Source organism: Leptinotarsa decemlineata, unplaced genomic scaffold, assembly GCF_025532065.1.
Source record: "Leptinotarsa decemlineata unplaced genomic scaffold, Ldec_3_MD MMD2_tig00000591_RagTag_RagTag, whole genome shotgun sequence".
In the NCBI taxonomy this organism is placed as follows: domain Eukaryota; kingdom Metazoa; phylum Arthropoda; class Insecta; order Coleoptera; family Chrysomelidae; genus Leptinotarsa; species Leptinotarsa decemlineata.
In genome coordinates this window covers 2,310,203-2,327,555 of record NW_027412552.1, presented here as the reverse complement: position 1 = coordinate 2,327,555, position 17,353 = coordinate 2,310,203, and the positions used below count along the sequence as shown (strand labels likewise).

At 37.1% G+C, this 17,353-nt stretch overlaps 1 protein-coding gene and 1 long non-coding RNA gene across 3 annotated transcripts in view; one reads left to right on the top strand and one right to left on the bottom strand.

The window, feature by feature from the left end:
* Window positions 1–17,353, bottom strand: part of LOC111512596 (uncharacterized) — a 67,458-nt gene that overhangs the window by 25,969 nt on the left and 24,136 nt on the right. The window lies entirely within an intron of this gene.
* Window positions 1–17,353, top strand: part of Ccapr1 (cardioacceleratory peptide receptor 1) — a 42,420-nt gene that overhangs the window by 13,895 nt on the left and 11,172 nt on the right. The window contains exons 2-4 of the mRNA XM_023168734.2: window positions 11,328–11,463; window positions 13,837–13,940; window positions 13,996–14,089. Coding sequence (XP_023024502.2) covers window positions 11,328–11,463; window positions 13,837–13,940; window positions 13,996–14,089 — 334 coding nt within the window. The remainder of the gene's footprint in view (window positions 1–11,327; window positions 11,464–13,836; window positions 13,941–13,995; window positions 14,090–17,353) is intronic.

Here is a 17,353-nt window from a genome sequence, read left to right as displayed (position 1 = left end):
CAATATATAAGTACCCTAGGACCAGTTCCACAATTAAATTTTTATACTCCTGATTTCTCGAATTTGGATGTTTTTTTTTTGTAATTTATACATTTTTATAATAGGAAAAACAAGGAAGAAATGATGAACTAGATCAATATTGTTGTTCTCGTACTAGTATAGTATGTTCGTAATCTATATTTTTTCACTTGTTTTCTTGGTTGAAAAGAGCAATAATTGTGTCATTTGAAATCTCGTTTCTCACTACAAAATTAGTAAGAATGATTCGTTTTGGTTGAAATTAATAATTCACTTATCAAAGCTCACAGATTAATGAATTTTATATTTCAAATACGAGGTTTTCAGTGTTGTTTTTCATTCAGATTATTGTCAACTTGAACGACATGTGGCCCACAAATCAATAATTTCAGTCGAACCGAAAATTGGCAGATATCAATGTATTTATTTTGGATGATGAATGGGCGCAGTCAATCTGAAATTAATAAATCTAATAATATAAAAATTAGTATTATCGAAACAGATGTTTCGCATCGTGGTTTTTTCAGAATGTGGGTCTCGTATTTTTTATTTTCAAAAAGCAACAATTATTCAAAATACATAAAAAAGTATATTGTTTTGTTTTCGTTCAAGATATTTCAGCATTAGGAACTACAAAATAAGCAATACATTTTTTCAATCATGAACTTTGGGTAACTTCTGGTTCAACCAGAAGTTACCCAAAGTCAAAAATGTTAAGTAGATCCCTGTATATTTTTAGACCATTTGATAGAATTTTTTTCAACGATATAACCCAAGTGACCATTTTATTCAAAATGGCGGCATAAAGTTATATCCTCGCAATTGAAAATGGCAGCACTATGACGTCATCTACGGACATATTATCAAAACTAACATGGTATGTTGTGAAACAAAAGAGGAAGTTTGCTTAGTTTATAAGGAAAAATTTAAGAACTGTATTTTTTTGCACCAATTCCCGGACTTTCTATTGATTTTTTCAAATACGATTTTTTTTAAATTATCCCGAATATTTTAATAGAGAGTAGTTTTTTTAACTTAAAAGTGTATTTATCTACTGAAAAAAAGTCAAAGATACTATGCGGTTTATTTTTCTGTGTGAGTGAGAAAGTGAGTAAGTAGTTATAAGATATAGCAACTTCGAAATTTTTACATTTTCACTGAAACAGAAAAATGAACCGCATCTTTGATATCTTTTTTGTCGTACAAAAGATACACTTTATGGTTACTGTTGAAAAATATATCTTTTGTATTTTTTTCTATGTTCGCCTACGAACTTTTCAAACTAACTGTTATATTCTTATCCCAGAAACAACCGAATGGCGCTGTGCGCAATGATTTCGTTTTCACCCTGTATACTAGATGCAGTAAGACCAACGAGCGTACTTTTCATAACACCTTGATGTAAGTATTACGCTGTATCGCCACGTGTCAACATTCGCATTCCAGGGAATTTTCCCATTGAGGAGGAAGCCCGTCACGGGAAGTCTTATTGCTTTTCATACGACATACAAACGAGACGATATTGCCTATTCTATGGGATCTTGGTGCGTCAAGTCGAAGAAAAGTCAATTTAGACTGGCTTTCAGCCGTTCGAGAACTTTTCGCAGAAGCCAATTACCCCTCTGCGTTCCGGACTAAAAACACATTACGTAACATACACCCACATCCGGAAGAGCAGACTTTTCGATAAGATTCCGACTCGAAAATACTTATTTGCGTCTTTCCGCACATTTAATTGGGAATCGGGAAATACTAAAACGCGACTGGTCGGTCATTATAAATATATATCACTGAGGATTCTTGTTCTGATAATAAACAGATATATATGTATACAGTGTGTCAATTTGAAAACTTGCCAATCCTTCTTCCTCCTAGTAAACAATATTAGATGTTACCCTTAGAATTTTAAATGGAAAGGGGGGCAAGTCGTATATCATGTTGATTGGCGTTCAATTCTGCTTCCAATGGTACCCTGACTTATTATTTTTTTAAGAGCACTTTCCGAAAAATAATGTTCTAAAACAACAGAAGTAATCATTAGTACGGCTATACTGAGATGCATACTTTGATCAGAAATGGTAAGTCTATTATGTAGTACCGTTCCAACCCTTTATTAGGAGTAACATTAGCTATTAGCTCCAATGAATTCACATCAAAAAGTAGTCTGATAGTAAAACGTAGATGGTAGTGAAATTGTGTTTACTAAATGCTGAATTTTTAATTCTCGGCACAGAAAATGTACAGATAGCCGTCCTTTTTTGCTACTTCTGCTGTGAAAATTTTCTGTTTTCAGGTAAAAAATTGTTTCGCAAATTTGAACAATGTGGTAGTATTGTGCATTCAGTTGTATCGGTTGGGCTGCTCAGTGATTAAAATAATAAGTGAAAAAAAGGGTTTTCATTCTTCAAGACAAAATTGAAATAATTGTAATTTATGGAGAAGTTGAAGGGCATACACAACACCCACAAAAAGTTAATGTTTGGGCTGATATTCTTGGAAATGCCATTACTGGTCCATTATTTCTGGAAGAAAACTTGACTGGTAATCTGTACCTTGAAAAGCTTGAAGGTACTCAAGTGGACGCGGAAGTTAATGAACTTTTTCAGGAGGATCTGTTACATTTCCAGAAGGACGGTGCTCCACCTCATTGTTTTCTTTCCGCCCGACAGTGGTTAAACGAGAGATTCCCGGATAGGGGAGCAGTTAAATGGCCTCCGAGATCACCGGATTCAACACCCTTAGATTTCTTTCTTTGGGGGCTTCTTGAATCCGTTGTTTATAAAACACAACCTTCTGATATTGCTCAAAAATGTATGGAGATTTTTAAAATAATTTTTAATTCAAGATAAAGCAGTGGCGTAGTATTTTTTTCGCCAAAAATATACATTTCAAAACTCGTACGTACGCCACTGGCAGAGAAAATCAAGAAAATTGTACATCAGAAAATGCGCCTTGAGGCATGGAACATATGTACCAAATATGCCAAAGATGTCTACAAAATTATCTCAGTCATTATTGAAAAACTGATTATTTTTGAAAACTTTGCCACCCTGTATCTCAAAAGTTAAGGCGTTTAGGACATACGTCCATAGGACGTTTTTTCCTTAAAATGGGTCTAAGAATTACCTCCTTAAATATTAGCATGTGTTTAAGGAACACCCTGTATAAATAAGCTCGTATATGACGTAATGCTGAGTAAGCAGGCTGGTTCAGCTAACGACCTGGTCTGGGAACATGTATCTGTAATATACCGGTGTGTTATCATTTCCTGATGAAATGCTCATGAAAAAATAATAAGTCATGGTACCATTGGAAGCAGAATTGAACGTCATCAAAATGATGTGCCACTTGACACCCCTTTCCATTTAAAATTCTAAGGGTAATATCTACCCCTCTTAGCTGGTCGAACCACGAGGTCTAAAAATAGTCTTTGAAAATGTCCCCCTTGACAATAAAATTGACCTAATTTTTCGATTCCTTATATTTTTTACTGGAAGGAAGATATTAAGGCTGGGGTTTTCAAATCAACAACCTGTATATATCCCGAATATACAACCGTTCGTCTTTGACATAATCACGACATAATAGATCATCTTCCTTGATTGACGACTTGTTTATTTTGTGGAAATTCATGTCACAGCATATGTTCACTTAGGATACACTACAAAAACACACTTTTGTCTAGTCTCCACGGTATTTCTTTATTGTTGACTGCGGCCATTACACCATTTTGAAAACTAACTAGATTACTTTTAAATCTGAGTAATTTACACCTACGTTGCCTATCCTATCATAAATAATTTGGTACTCACATTGTCTATACCTGGAATATCGAAGAACATAACAAAACAAAACTTCAACGTAGGTTTTTGGAACTGGATTATAGGTTCAGGAGAGGACTATTGTTTAGATCAAGTTGTTCGTTGAGGATAACTGAATTGGGATTTTTCTTTGACCTGTTCATTTCCATGGATTCCAAAAGATTCATCAGTTTCCCTTTTTCGCATGTGTGGAGGACCTTTCAATTATCTTCATTTATTTTATGTTTCATGTGTAATGGCCGAAACTAGTCAACAATAAAGAAATATCGTGGAAAATAGACAAAAGTGTGTTTTTGTAGTCTATCCCTAGATAACAAATCATCTTCTGAATATAATGAAATTCAGAATTCTTACTGAGAATCGTTATTGTTCTAGAGTTTGTAATTATAGAAATTTCAATAATGATCTGCGCTTGAGGGGAAACGCTTTTATGCAATGAACGCCTTGATTTTGCAGAAACAAGTTCCAAAAACTATGTCAGCATAGTTAGTATGCGAGATGACAAGGAAAAAGTTTTTTGAGGCGACGAGACCTAATTGCTTGGAAAATTTGAGCTGCTGGTCAAAAATAACAATAAGGCATTTAGCTTCAGAGACAGAAGGAATGAATTCGTTGTCGATGCATACATGGAACTCATCATGGCGGCATCAAGTTGAAAGATGATCCATTAAGGAAGTAAAGTGTATAAAACGCATTCCATCAGGAGAGTCAGTGTTCTCCTCAAGTCAACAATATGAACGACAATGATTTGATTAACCGAAGACTGATCGACCCAATAAATCTATATAGGCTCTTAAACGGATTTTTTCTTGAAAGCAGACCAATAGATCAACGATGAAGCAATAGGCTGTTGGGCATAAAATTCATCCTCGATAAACTGGCACTTATATTCCCAATTCAGGAGGCGAATTAAAGTTTATTCCTCGTCTAAGAACGCTCAGAATTATCAATTTGGGAGGATTTCGTCGAGACCGGTAAATTTTCTCGGGAAGCGGAAAAGTGGAAGTGTGTTGTGAGTCGATTCCACTCTGGCGCAACGTATACGAAGATAAATTGTTGCACAATTAAACCACGAAATCCAAGGAAAATTTTAAAAAAGGAACTGTTCATTTCAAGATTCAAGTTTGGATAAGCTCGGCTCCACCGGATTAACTCGTGAGATAAATGTGCTAGGAAAATTCAGCGATGGACTACCTTGGCAACTGAATGTCTTCATCAGAAGTTAGCACAATCAATATAGAGTTTGTATATCGCTAACGGCATGGAAACATGAACATTGGGGGGTTGATAGTTTGAAACGTACTTTATTGAGAAGATATCACAAAAAATTCACTACAAATTGAAACAAAACCACGCCAAGTTCTATCAAATGTTAAGGTTTTGCTTACTGCTTTCTTCGATTATCGTGGCGTAGTGCATCACGATAATGCACCTGCTACCTCACCTGCTTGTTCGTAATATTTTGGCCCTAAACAACACCGTAATCATGCCTCGGCCACTGTATTCACCAGATTTGCCCCCCTGCGACTTTTTCCTGTTCATGAAAGAACGGCGTTCTGTGACGATCAGAATTGGAAAAATGCTGGCACAAGTGTATTATATATGGGTGGGGGGGGGCCTACTTTGTAGCGGACAAAATAGAAATGAATGAATGAATAAATATTTTCTAAGATAAATGAAAATTCACCTTTTTTTATCAGATATCGTATACTTTGATAACGTCAAGTGTGCTTAAGAATATTCTAATCTTTTTGAGAAGACATTTACAAAATCATCATTAGTTTTCGTGAAATTTAGGCGAGATAAAAATAGAAGATTTTAAAATAAATCATCACTTTGACATTTAAAAAAAGGAGGGTTATAAATTAGAGCTTTGAAGTGTAATTCATCTCCTGGTGATGGCAACTTTCGCTATATCTCTTTGATTTTTTTTTTGGAAAATGTATGTATGCGGTAAGACGAGTAATGGGTGACGTTTAATAAATTCGTTAAATGTGCCTAGCATATGAAAATAAAATTGAAACGATCTAAATTTTCTAACATAAATTTTCTGCAGCTATAAACAAAACATATCAAGGCTTTCTACTAGTCAAGATGCGCAAATCAAGTTCAATATGTTTGTACTCAACCAACAAAACAATCGAAGTGGAATTGTTGTTTTCTATCAAACATAGTTGATAGAAAACAAAAATCCAGAATGTCTTCGTAAACACACGACTTTTCAGAAAGACGATGACTCAAAATTTATAGTTTTTCCATGCATATGAACCAAACTACAGTAATGGCTTTGTAAGTTGGAAGGATTGCGACAAAATGTATGTTGGCCAAACTGAAAGAACCACAATAACGCCTTTCAAGGAACATTTTTAACATATTCGGTTTCGTAGACCAGTGAAGTCTAGCGTCGTTCAACATGCCTTAGACAACGGCTACACGATAAGAAAAATGTTTGAAATTGTTTGTACCAATACATGACACAGGCTTTAGACGCCTATGTAAGTTTTGAAATCGACAAATGTGGAATGAAATCTATGAACTGCGTTAAAGGTCTCATTCCAAACACCCTGATGATCACTCTTTCACGTAGTGATTAAAAATACACACATCGGAAAAGTCTAGGGATATTTTTGAAAATGGCAATAATTTTTTTTTAGATCGCTTTAGGGAAAAAAGTTGACGGGTGATTATTAAACGAATGTAACTTACAACAAAATTCATTAAATAGTCAAAAATACTGAGTGCGCATATAAGCAAAACTAAAAAAAATATGGCTCTTCTTTGGCACCCCGAAAAAAAATCAGAATTCAAAAAAAATTGGAATCAGTACAAAGTATGGCCTCCACGCTGGTTTATTACGGCCCTACATCTATCGTGCATCGACAAAATGAGATTGTCAATGTCTTGTTGAGGTACCTTTGCCCATTCAGCGATTGAAAGCTCTCTAAATTGAAACGTTGTGTGAATGTTTCCCATATGCGGAGTAATTCTTCGTTGACGCATGTCCCACACATGCTCGATGGGATTCAGGTCCGGTGATTGTGCTGGCCATGGCAATACATCAACTCCTTCGTTGGTGAGTCAGTCAGTCACTAGACGCGCGACATGTGGACGAGCATTATCGTGCATTAGGTGGAAGTTTTCACCAACAGCACCAGCAAACGGACGGACGATAGGTAGAAGAATGGTGTCGAGGTACTGTCGAGCTGTGAGGGAGCGATTTGGAAAAACGAGATCGGTTCTGCCGCCGATTATGATTCCGCCCCATAGCATTACTGTACCACCTCTGTATGTGTGGACTTCCTGGACGTGTCTCAAACGTTCATTATTTCCAGGTCGTCTCCACAGTCTTACTCGACGAGAATCTGGATGAAATCCAAATCTGGATTCGTCTGTAAACAAAACTGTGGCCCAATCATTTGCATCCCAGTTTTGATGTTCTTGACACCACTCTAATCTTCTACCGCGAATGCCTCTCGACAAAGGTGGACATCTAAGTGGCCTTCTGTTGTGGAGATCTGCTTCATGCAGTCGATTTCTGACAGTATCACGACCAATGGTTACCTGGTGCGCCTGCTGCAACACGTTTACCAACTCAGGTGCTGTGATTGTTGGTTGTCTTCTTGCGGTTAAGACCAAAAATCGGTCTTGAACTGCAGTTGTAGCGCGTCCTCGCCCTGGATGTTGTTCGGCTGGACTGCCAGTTTCACGGAAACGCCGCCACAATCGACTGATAACACTTTGGGAGACCCCCAAACGAAGAGCTACATCATTTTGTCGCATGCCACCTTGAAGAAGCCCTACAGCTCTATTCATCTCAGCCAATGGTAAGTGATGGCGTTCCATGTTAAAGCACAATATTTCCAGTTTAATTGCTGAGCAAGAACTGCATAGAATGTACAAACTCGACACTTTCAGATTATTCATTTTAGCCGAAAACCTACAGTTTGTAAAAAACTTGATAAAAGATTAGTTACCGTTTTTGCAGGCTTTGTTTAACCCATAGAAATCTACAGGGTGGTCGAGTGTACCAATTTAATCGAAATTAAACGACCTCATGCATTTATTTTTATGATATTTAGTATGTTATAAAAATATCCCTAGACTTTTCCGATGTGTGTAGAAAGCAGGTAAATACACTGCCGGGCATAAAATTACAGTCACTCCGTAATTTGAAGTTATTTTATTTTATTTTTTCGGTTGTCCATATTTATTTGTTAATGCTAAAAATGAACAATTTTACTTCAGTGTGGTAAAAAATGAAACGATTAATTTTACTCTGATATGCATTTGGTTGAAAGACGGCTTCATAAAGAGTGTTTACTCCACCTGCAGTGATAATAGCTTACAAACGACGAGGCATGCTTTGGATAATATTTTGGATTACATTCTGCGGAAGATTTTTCCATTCCTGTACCAGTATATCGCATAGCTCTCTAGAATTTCTGGGAGCCAGCACATGTCTCCGTAAACATTTCTTAAGCTCATCCAAAGCATGTTGAATGGGATTTAAATCCGAACTGTGCGCAGGCCAAACAAATCGCGTGAGTTTTACCTCGTCAAAATACTGAGTAACGATCCGAGCAGTGTGAGACCGTGCATTATCATGCATGAATGTTGCGTCGTCTCCAAGAAAAGGCATGTATGGTAAAACATGGCCTTGTAGAACCCCCATCAGCTATGCGCATTCAATGTTCCAGTCTCCCGAACTCTAAAAACCTGATTCAGTCCCCATCGGGGCAGGCACAAAGTATGTGCTCTGCTGTTTCATCATTTTCCAAACAGAGGCGACACACACTGTCTTCTGACAGTCCGAGTCTCTGTATATGATGATTCAAATGACAGTGACCTGTAAGAAGGCCTGTAAGACATCGTAGTTCATCCCAACAACTGTTTGGTATCAAGCTTCGAAGGGAGAATAAACGCCTTGGAGTAAGCCAATCCTGGAAGATTCTGCCAGAAGTCCATAAATCTTCTTGCCATCCAGGTGTTCAAAGTTTGTTTGGCAAAGCCTTAATCGATGCCAATGACAGGTTCTGATCCAATGAAGCTGCTTGCAGCATCCTCCTTTACAAGGAAGTCAGCAGCCTCATTAAGTCTTCCTATCGACGAGAGTCGTTTTTGGCAATTTGCAACCAATTTAGACGTTGCTCAGTAGGAACCAAGAGTTTCCAACGCCGCTTGACTGTCCGAGAATATTGTTATTGACTGGTGTATGAGGTTGAATTCTTTTAATCTCTACGCACAAAATTCAATAGCGTAAATTTCCGTTTGAAATACAGCCGCATAGGTTCCTAGGCAGGTTTATATCTCTGTCCTGGGTCTGCGACTGAAAACACCTGTACCAGAACCAAAAGGTGTTTTTGATCCGTCTGTGAACAAGGTGAGGCAGGTCGTTGACAGTTGGGGGCATAAAGTCAGGGGTCATTTCCAGAATCCTGTGACTTCCAGTATCAACCAACAGTCAGTTTCACTCTGTAACTGGGTTAGCAAAACGCGCGCCGAGAGATATTTTAGATCCGGTGGTTTTTTTAGATCACGAGATAGTTCATGTACCAAATTCTGAAATATCAGATACTCCATCCTTCGGAGGTCATTTATAAGGGCATTATGAATATGAAGAGTTTTTTTTCGAGAATTATGCTCTAATATTTCTGTTCCGAAATAGGACGCGGTCCGCGTATCCCCAAATTAATGTCGTGTGAATAACGACTTTATGACTGCTAGGAGGGCATTTTTCGCTCTTTCCTCGACGAAGTTATTCCGATGGTGTCTATTAACGCCGTGATTTTTCAGGTCAACCGTTTCGAAATGTCTTTTAGTGTGAGATGCGATTACGGGAGATAAGAATGATTTTCCTGGAGAAGGCCTTTCACTTCCAGATGTTGTGTATCGAGTTTCTCGAAATTGATTCAGAGTTTCAAAGAAATTGGTTTTGCTCCTTACCTGTACGTTCTTTGGAGAGCAGTCAAGATTATTTTAGTTTACAAATCTTTCGATAAATTCGCACTAGTAAAAATCTATTGCAATTTTTTTGACAATGTAAAAAATTGGATTGGATAATTTAGGAAACACTTGCTACATGAATAGCATTTTACAAGTGTTGTTCATGACGAAGAATTTCAAGAACGAAGTTTTAATGATGAACGAGAACGGGAATGTTTCGTACTTATTCATCAAACTCAAACACCTGTTCATGCAGCTGCAGTTTCGTAAGAAGGTATCATATCTTTCCCTCCAACCGATTTCCTGGAGTCTTTGAGGTCCACTAGATACTCGTTAGGACAACAAGAGGATTGTTCCAAATTCTTGGGATTTTTGTTGAATACTCTTCGTGAGCAAAACAATAGCAAAATCAATACTCCTGACCGTTCTGGATTGAATGACTCCGTACAGTCCACGTCTTCTGGTGTTTATAAATCCTTTGCTGGAAAAATCCTCACTTGTTTACTTTGTGGTAAATGTTCAAGAAGTACCGAAAACTTATATGAATTTCTGGAACTTCATCTAGCTTTTCCTAATACGACTAATTACCAGTCCGTGCAAAGCTTATTGTTAAATCATCTGAAAATGGAATTTTTAACAGGTGATGATCGACTGTATTGTCAAACATGCGCCAAACTAACTGACTGTTATAAGGAAACAAGTATAGCTGAGGCACCAGTCAATCTAATAATAACACTGACGATCTTCAAACAAGACTCAACCTCTAACGGAAGCAAGAAACTCTTTGGAAGGTTTGGAATAGATGAACATTTCAACCTAGCAGACCACTATTATAATATTCATGCAGTCATTGTTCACTGTGGTTCTGGCGTTTAATTTGGTCATTATTACGCCTTGGTCAAAGAAGAAACGGACTGGTTTAAGTTTGACGATAGTCGTGTCACGAAGTGTTCTGGCGATGCATTGAATTTATTGGAGCCTCTGGAGACACCCTACATTTTGTTTTATAAGAGAGAGGACATTGTTGGATTAAGATCTTCAGATGATGTGGTGCTGCAGGTTTTTCCGGGTTTTCCTGCAGCTGAAAAAGCAAATGCGCCACTGAAATCAATGAAGTCGCCTCCTGAGCGCCAATTAATTTTTATCGTTGTTTTATATTACTTTGTTCCCATTGATAAAATGATTTGTTTTCAACGAACACGGAATTTTAGAACAAAACTTTGGATTATTTCATTATCAATCGAATTTATGAAACTTCTGTTGTTATTTTTGAAGTGATAACTTCTTATGAAAGGGTAAACCGCTTGGTAACGTAACGCATAACGGCGCCAGTTTGTCTGGCTTCCCTTTCTCCTCACTCTAACACACAACGCTAGCCGTATCCCGGAAAAACGATTCTCTCGCCTCTCTTCGCATGACTCAGAGTTCAGTGTGCGGTCGACATATACTGAATTAAAATAAGCTTATACAAACGGACAAAACCTTTGAAACAACCTAATAAAAAAAACATATCCCGAGTACTTTGAAAAAAAATTATTATTCTAGGTAGAACAGTTCACAGTATTATGGTTGCTACTCATTGTGATTGTGGCAGGAAACTTGGGTGTGATTTATACTCTGTTGGTTGGAAGGTCAAGAAAGAGCAGGATGAACTACTTCATTACCCATCTGGCTTTTGCAGGTAAATACTCCGGCATGCACGCTAGTCCTGAGTCAGTGAATTGAAATTATCTAGTCAATATTTATTGTACGTAATGGGATAGATATATAACTTATCAGTAATCCAGCATTAATCCAGTTTTATGGTGTTTTGTCACCAAAATTACACATATTACGATATGCAGAATAGGTGTCTAGGAAACAACCATTCCAGCAGAATTTAATAAAAGATTGGCCAGACAGCTTGATTAAAATCCATGAAATATTGCATTTCCACAAACCAGCTCACCAGAAACTCAAAGTTCCTAATTAAAAAACACAATTATTTGCCAACGAAAAGAATAATTTTGATATAATAAGACCAAATTCAGAAATAATGAGCAAGTATAAAAATATTAATACAAATTAACGAAGGCGTCGGAAAGCAAGTTTCAGAAATTGAAGCTAGTTTAAAAAAATCGCGAGAGCTGATATACAGAGTGGTCCAACGAAAAGTATGCACCTTGCTTTTCTCTTTTTTTTGTAACTTAACGCAAAAATGCTCGAACAAGTCAATTTTGCTTTTGAGGGGGACACACAAAGTGGGGTCGAGTGATATATCATTTGAAAGGGCACAAAATTATCTTTCCAATAATACCTAATTTGTTCTATTTCACTCAAACATGTAGGTATTATGAAGAAAAACAACTACAACCCAGTACTTTGAAATGTGTAATTGACTTAGTAGAATCCTACTTCAGCAAGTGCTGAAAATGTGACTCATTTGCTTCCATACAATAATACAGATTTTGTTCAAATCTATTCCTAACATTCTGTAGCATATCAAGTGTTATACTTCTGCACTCTGCTGTAATTTGTTGGCAAAGATCTTCTATGGGCTCAGGCTGCGTAGCAAAACATTTATTTTTCAAGTGTCCCCAAACGAAAAAGTCTAAAAGCGATAAATCAGGTGACCTGGCAGGCCATTCGATGGGGCCTCTCCTTCCACCGGTCATTTAAAAACTCTCTTACCGGAGCAACATAGTGAGGAGGTGCTTCATCTTACTGGAAATGAAGCCGATCATCATTAAGATTTTGGTCATTTTCAATTATTTCTGTCATGAGAGGATCAATTGTATCTTCAAGCATGTTCAGGGAGACCTCACCAGTTAAATTCCCAGGAATAAAAAGTGGCCCTACGATATGACTACCTAATATGCCACACCAGACATTGATTTTTTGAGGGTACTGGGTATGGACCTCTCGGAATAAGTGTGGGTTACTGTCATCCCAGTAACGGCAATTATCCCTATTCACAGCTCCACTCAAAAAAAAAGTACACTCTTCGAAAAAGCACGTGTTGAATGATAGGTGCGGATCATCAATTAGTAGCTGGCTCAGTTGTTCACAAAATTGCAGCCTTCTATCAGGATCATCTTCATTGAGTTCCTGTACTAATTTAATTTTGTACGGATGAAATTTATAGGCTTTTAATATCCGTATTAAGGACGAACGGGAGACACCTGAAGCTGCAGAAAGCTGACGGGTACTTTGAGTTTGATCCAATTCAACATGTCCCAAAACAGCGACTTCCACTGCTTCATTTCTGATCGGTTTCCGTGGCTGGTGTTTCACATTACAGACAGATCTGGTATCGACAAACTTTTGGACTAACATGGCAACGTATGAATCATTCACATTTTTCCCGGGATGACTGTTATTACAGAGGCGAGCAGTAAGTCTAGCACAACTATTATGTTGATAATAAAGTTTAACAATTTCAACTCGTTCAGGAATGGAATAAACCATTTTTACAGTAAAATTGAAATAATTTCAAAAGCAACCGAACTGAATCAATGAACGTTTGCCTAAATTATTTTCGTACACTTATCTGCTGTTGTTATTTGAACCAAAAAACGCACGAGAGAAATTGAAGAATGTAGTAGTGATAAAAATGCCGTTTTTTTCCGCATTTTCATTGACACCAAAAATATCGAGGGAATGTTCTTGCTTTTTTTATAACTATTCAAGTAAATACAACAAATTAGATATCATTGGAAAGAGAATTTTGTGCCCTTTCAAATACTATAACAGTCGACCCCACTTTCCATTTAAAGTTTTATGGTCATTCCTCACCATCGCTTGGGGGTTGAAGGCACAGGTAGAAAAATACATCTAAAATGTGTCCCCCTCAAAAGCAAAATTGACCTGTCCGAACATTTTTGCGTTAAGTTACAAAGAAAGAAGAAAAGCAAGGTGCATACTTTTCGTTGGACCACCCGATATGTGTATAATTCACATAATTCTAAAAAATATTCACACCAAAATGGATATGTTGGTAAACAACAACGCAAATTAACCTCTCTACGCCATGAAAAATATCATCCCCCTTTCTCATTGAAGCAGTCATTTTCAGATCTGTGTGTAGGCCTAATAAGTGTCCTAACAGACCTGATATGGAGAAGCACTGTAAGTTGGAATGCGGGCAACGTAGCATGCAAGTTGATCAAATTTCTGCAGGTAACGTTTATCGATTTTTTTCATTTCAACATTCATCAAACATTTATGCCTACAGGTAGTTGTAACTTATGCGTCTACCTACGTACTTGTGGCCCTCAGTATAGACCGGTACGACGCCATCAGGCATCCTATGAAGTTCTCTGGCAGTTGTAAGTGTTATCCTTTCTGTTATAGTTACGAAAACAATTGGTAACCCTCACTGTTAATTTCCTCAACATAATGTCCCTTATCTTCTGGTCAATCAGTCAATCTGACGGGTTTTCCAACAGGGACTTCCAAAATTTGACCAAATCTGTTCAATTTATAATGACATTCCCGAGCCCAGGAAACAAGCTCTGCCAAATTAGTTGTCATTCATTCAGCATATTCCTATCCTTTGCTATAGTATCAGTTTTTTATGAACTTCAAATCTCAATTCAAGAATAATGACAAAGACAAAATTACAACTGATATGAACATGTGTAAGCAATCAAACATGCATGTGCACATTCCTGCGTGCCTGCTTCTAATCCAGAATCTTTCAGAACATTGTCTTGAAGCACAGGACCTTTCATGGGAGTCGTCAAGAAAAAAATTCACGATGTAGACCAGGGAAATCCCAATATTGACTTCAAGGTTATGACAACAATATTAAAAAATGTATTCAGTTTTCACCCGTTACAAAATGTAGCATTACATTTTCGATATGAACGTATCGCCCTGTATATAAAACCGTTGAACACGTGTATGCAGAGCATGTCGCGCAAAAAGGGAAATTCTCAGCATATTCCAGCGGCTGGAACGGTTGCTTGTAAATCGCCTTTTCAGACCATTCGAAGGGACACTTTCACGTGAGAATTTGAAGAGATCGAGATTTGAATACAGATGAGCATTGAGCAAACAGAAAACGAATTAAACAGAACTAATAAAAAGAATATAATGAAAAGAGAAATGAAAATTTCTATGTTTTTTATCACTTTTATTTGTAACTAACGTTACTGCAGTTTCGTCCTATACGGACATTTTTAAACTTATACAATTTTGAAAATGTCCATATAGGACGAAACTGCAGTAAAGTTAGTTACAAATAAAAGTGGTAAAAAACATAGAAATTTTCATTTCTCTTTTCATTATGATTTCCTACTACGTAGTAACGGCTACATCCATCATCAATTTATTAAAAAGAATATAAAGTGAAAGTGAAAGTATTTTTTTGAAATGGTAGAAATATTGTTTGCTGACGAATTAATTTATTGGTTGGTACTCATCTTACAAACTCACATAACGATAAAAAGGCGTTGAAGTAATAATACACAATGCATTGGGCTTTTCACTTTGCTGTTTCAAGTTACAGATTTGGAAATAATTGCTTTGGTAACCTGATAAATCTTTAAATGTGTTAATTCGAAGAGAGCATTAAAGCAAATGTTATAACTCTGAAGGGGTTTTCAATTAAAAGACTCAACATAATGTAGACAATTCTTACAGCTTTCATTTGGGATTTTCAAAGGATAGCTACAGCATTGATAAATATAAGGTATTTCATTAAGCGCTTCCTATCTTTAAATTTGCATTAAACAAAGTGTGTGTGAAATATCATCGACTTTTTTTATTCGTTTGAAAAACCTATTGATTTCATTATGTCTATAACATAACATCTTTTAAATATCTGCCTTGGCTTCTCTGGGTGGAGGGCATCCGAAACGTCCAATTTTCCGTTACTCTGGCGCATAAGTCAGGTTGAATTTGACCGATGGCATGTGTTATGTTGGCTTCGAGAACCACTGTGGTTTGTGATTTATTGGCATATACCTGCGACTTAGAAAACCCCACAAGGAAAAGTCTAACGAAGTCAAATCGCACGATCTCGGCGGCCACATCACTTCCATTTGAGATGACCATGTCCTCAAATCGCTCTTCCGGCCAGAATAAGTTGATAACCATCGACTTATCGTGCTCGCCTAGCCTAGATATTAGGACCGATGACGTTGTCAGCTCAAAATCCTAACCAAACTGACTGATTAGTCATGAAGATAATTTTTGAAGAAGATTCAGCGAATACACGTCGTTGTATATGGTCGTGTATCTTCAGTTCCTGGGTCAGTACGGGTGCAGGCCCAAGTCATGATGCAAAATTCGCCAAGTGGTAGTCTGCGAAAGGCAGAGTTCTTCTGAGCGACGCGAAATCGACTGCCTCAGATTTTCTTGCGGCGATTTTTTTGGCAGATCTTGCGTTTCGTCGACGTACGTAAGGTATTGGTCGATCGTTTACAGAACCGGTGGACTCAAATATAAGTAGAAGTGGCCGGTCTCCAGTCTACCCCCACTCCTCCACTTTTGTCGTCATCCAGTCGACGAATCAGAAGCTACCACGCGCACAGCGGGAAATTCAAGTTCCATAAGAGGTGTGTGTGTGTAAAAGTGAGAGGACAATTTAACGTAATCGATGTAGAAAAGGATAGAATGAATATCGGAGAGATTCAGTTGAAAGACAACAGCGTGGTTGAATTATAGAAATAATACATGTAGGTGAAAATATTGGTTATTAATAATGGTATATTAATAATGATGAATGAAAAATCATATTAATGAAAAAATATGGAGGCGAAAATTGAGTGGAATATACAGGCTAACTCAAAATACACCATGTAAGAAAAAACATGGCGTCAATGTGTACAAGGTGTGGCAAAATACATCATTCCAGAAAAAACATGACAGTTTAACGGGGCTCTAAGATTGCAACGTGCGATTTTCCCCCCAATTTTCTAATGAGGAACGTATGTGACTCATTTGTAGTGTTTACTATCATTTGTCATTCATGGGTGTTTTGCTAGCCAAGTTGACATCATCAGGAGATGACATTGCGAATAGTTCTCTCGGTAGGTCGATTATGGCGACTGTTAAATGTGCAAAGCGCCCGGTACGTTGCCCGAACAGAACACCCATTTTGATAAAACAATTTTATTATTTGCACGTGTTGTTGAATGTTATATCCGTCCATGGAGATTTGACAAAACATACTGAATAAATGACAACTAATTTGACAGATATAGCTTCAACAATATGGCCGTTATCAATTGTCAAAGTTTGGAAGTCTTTGTTGGAAGACCCGTTAAATATTCCAAAACACTATATAGCCATGGTGTGGTTTTCTCTTGATAAATACTATAAAAACGGGCTTCAATGTTTTCTACTCATCTGTTGTTAATTATTATCTATTACTACTTCAGTTTTGAAACCATCATTCTATATATCAATATGAACTTGAGAATTATTTTATTAAAAATGTAGAACTGGAAAGGTGCTTCATAAATATAAAATGTCACCAGAAATGGAAGATACGATTTATAAATGTGCTGTGAAAAACATTCAAAGATCAAAAAAATATTGTTTTCCTCAAAAATGCTAACACGTTTATTGTATTGATCATTCCA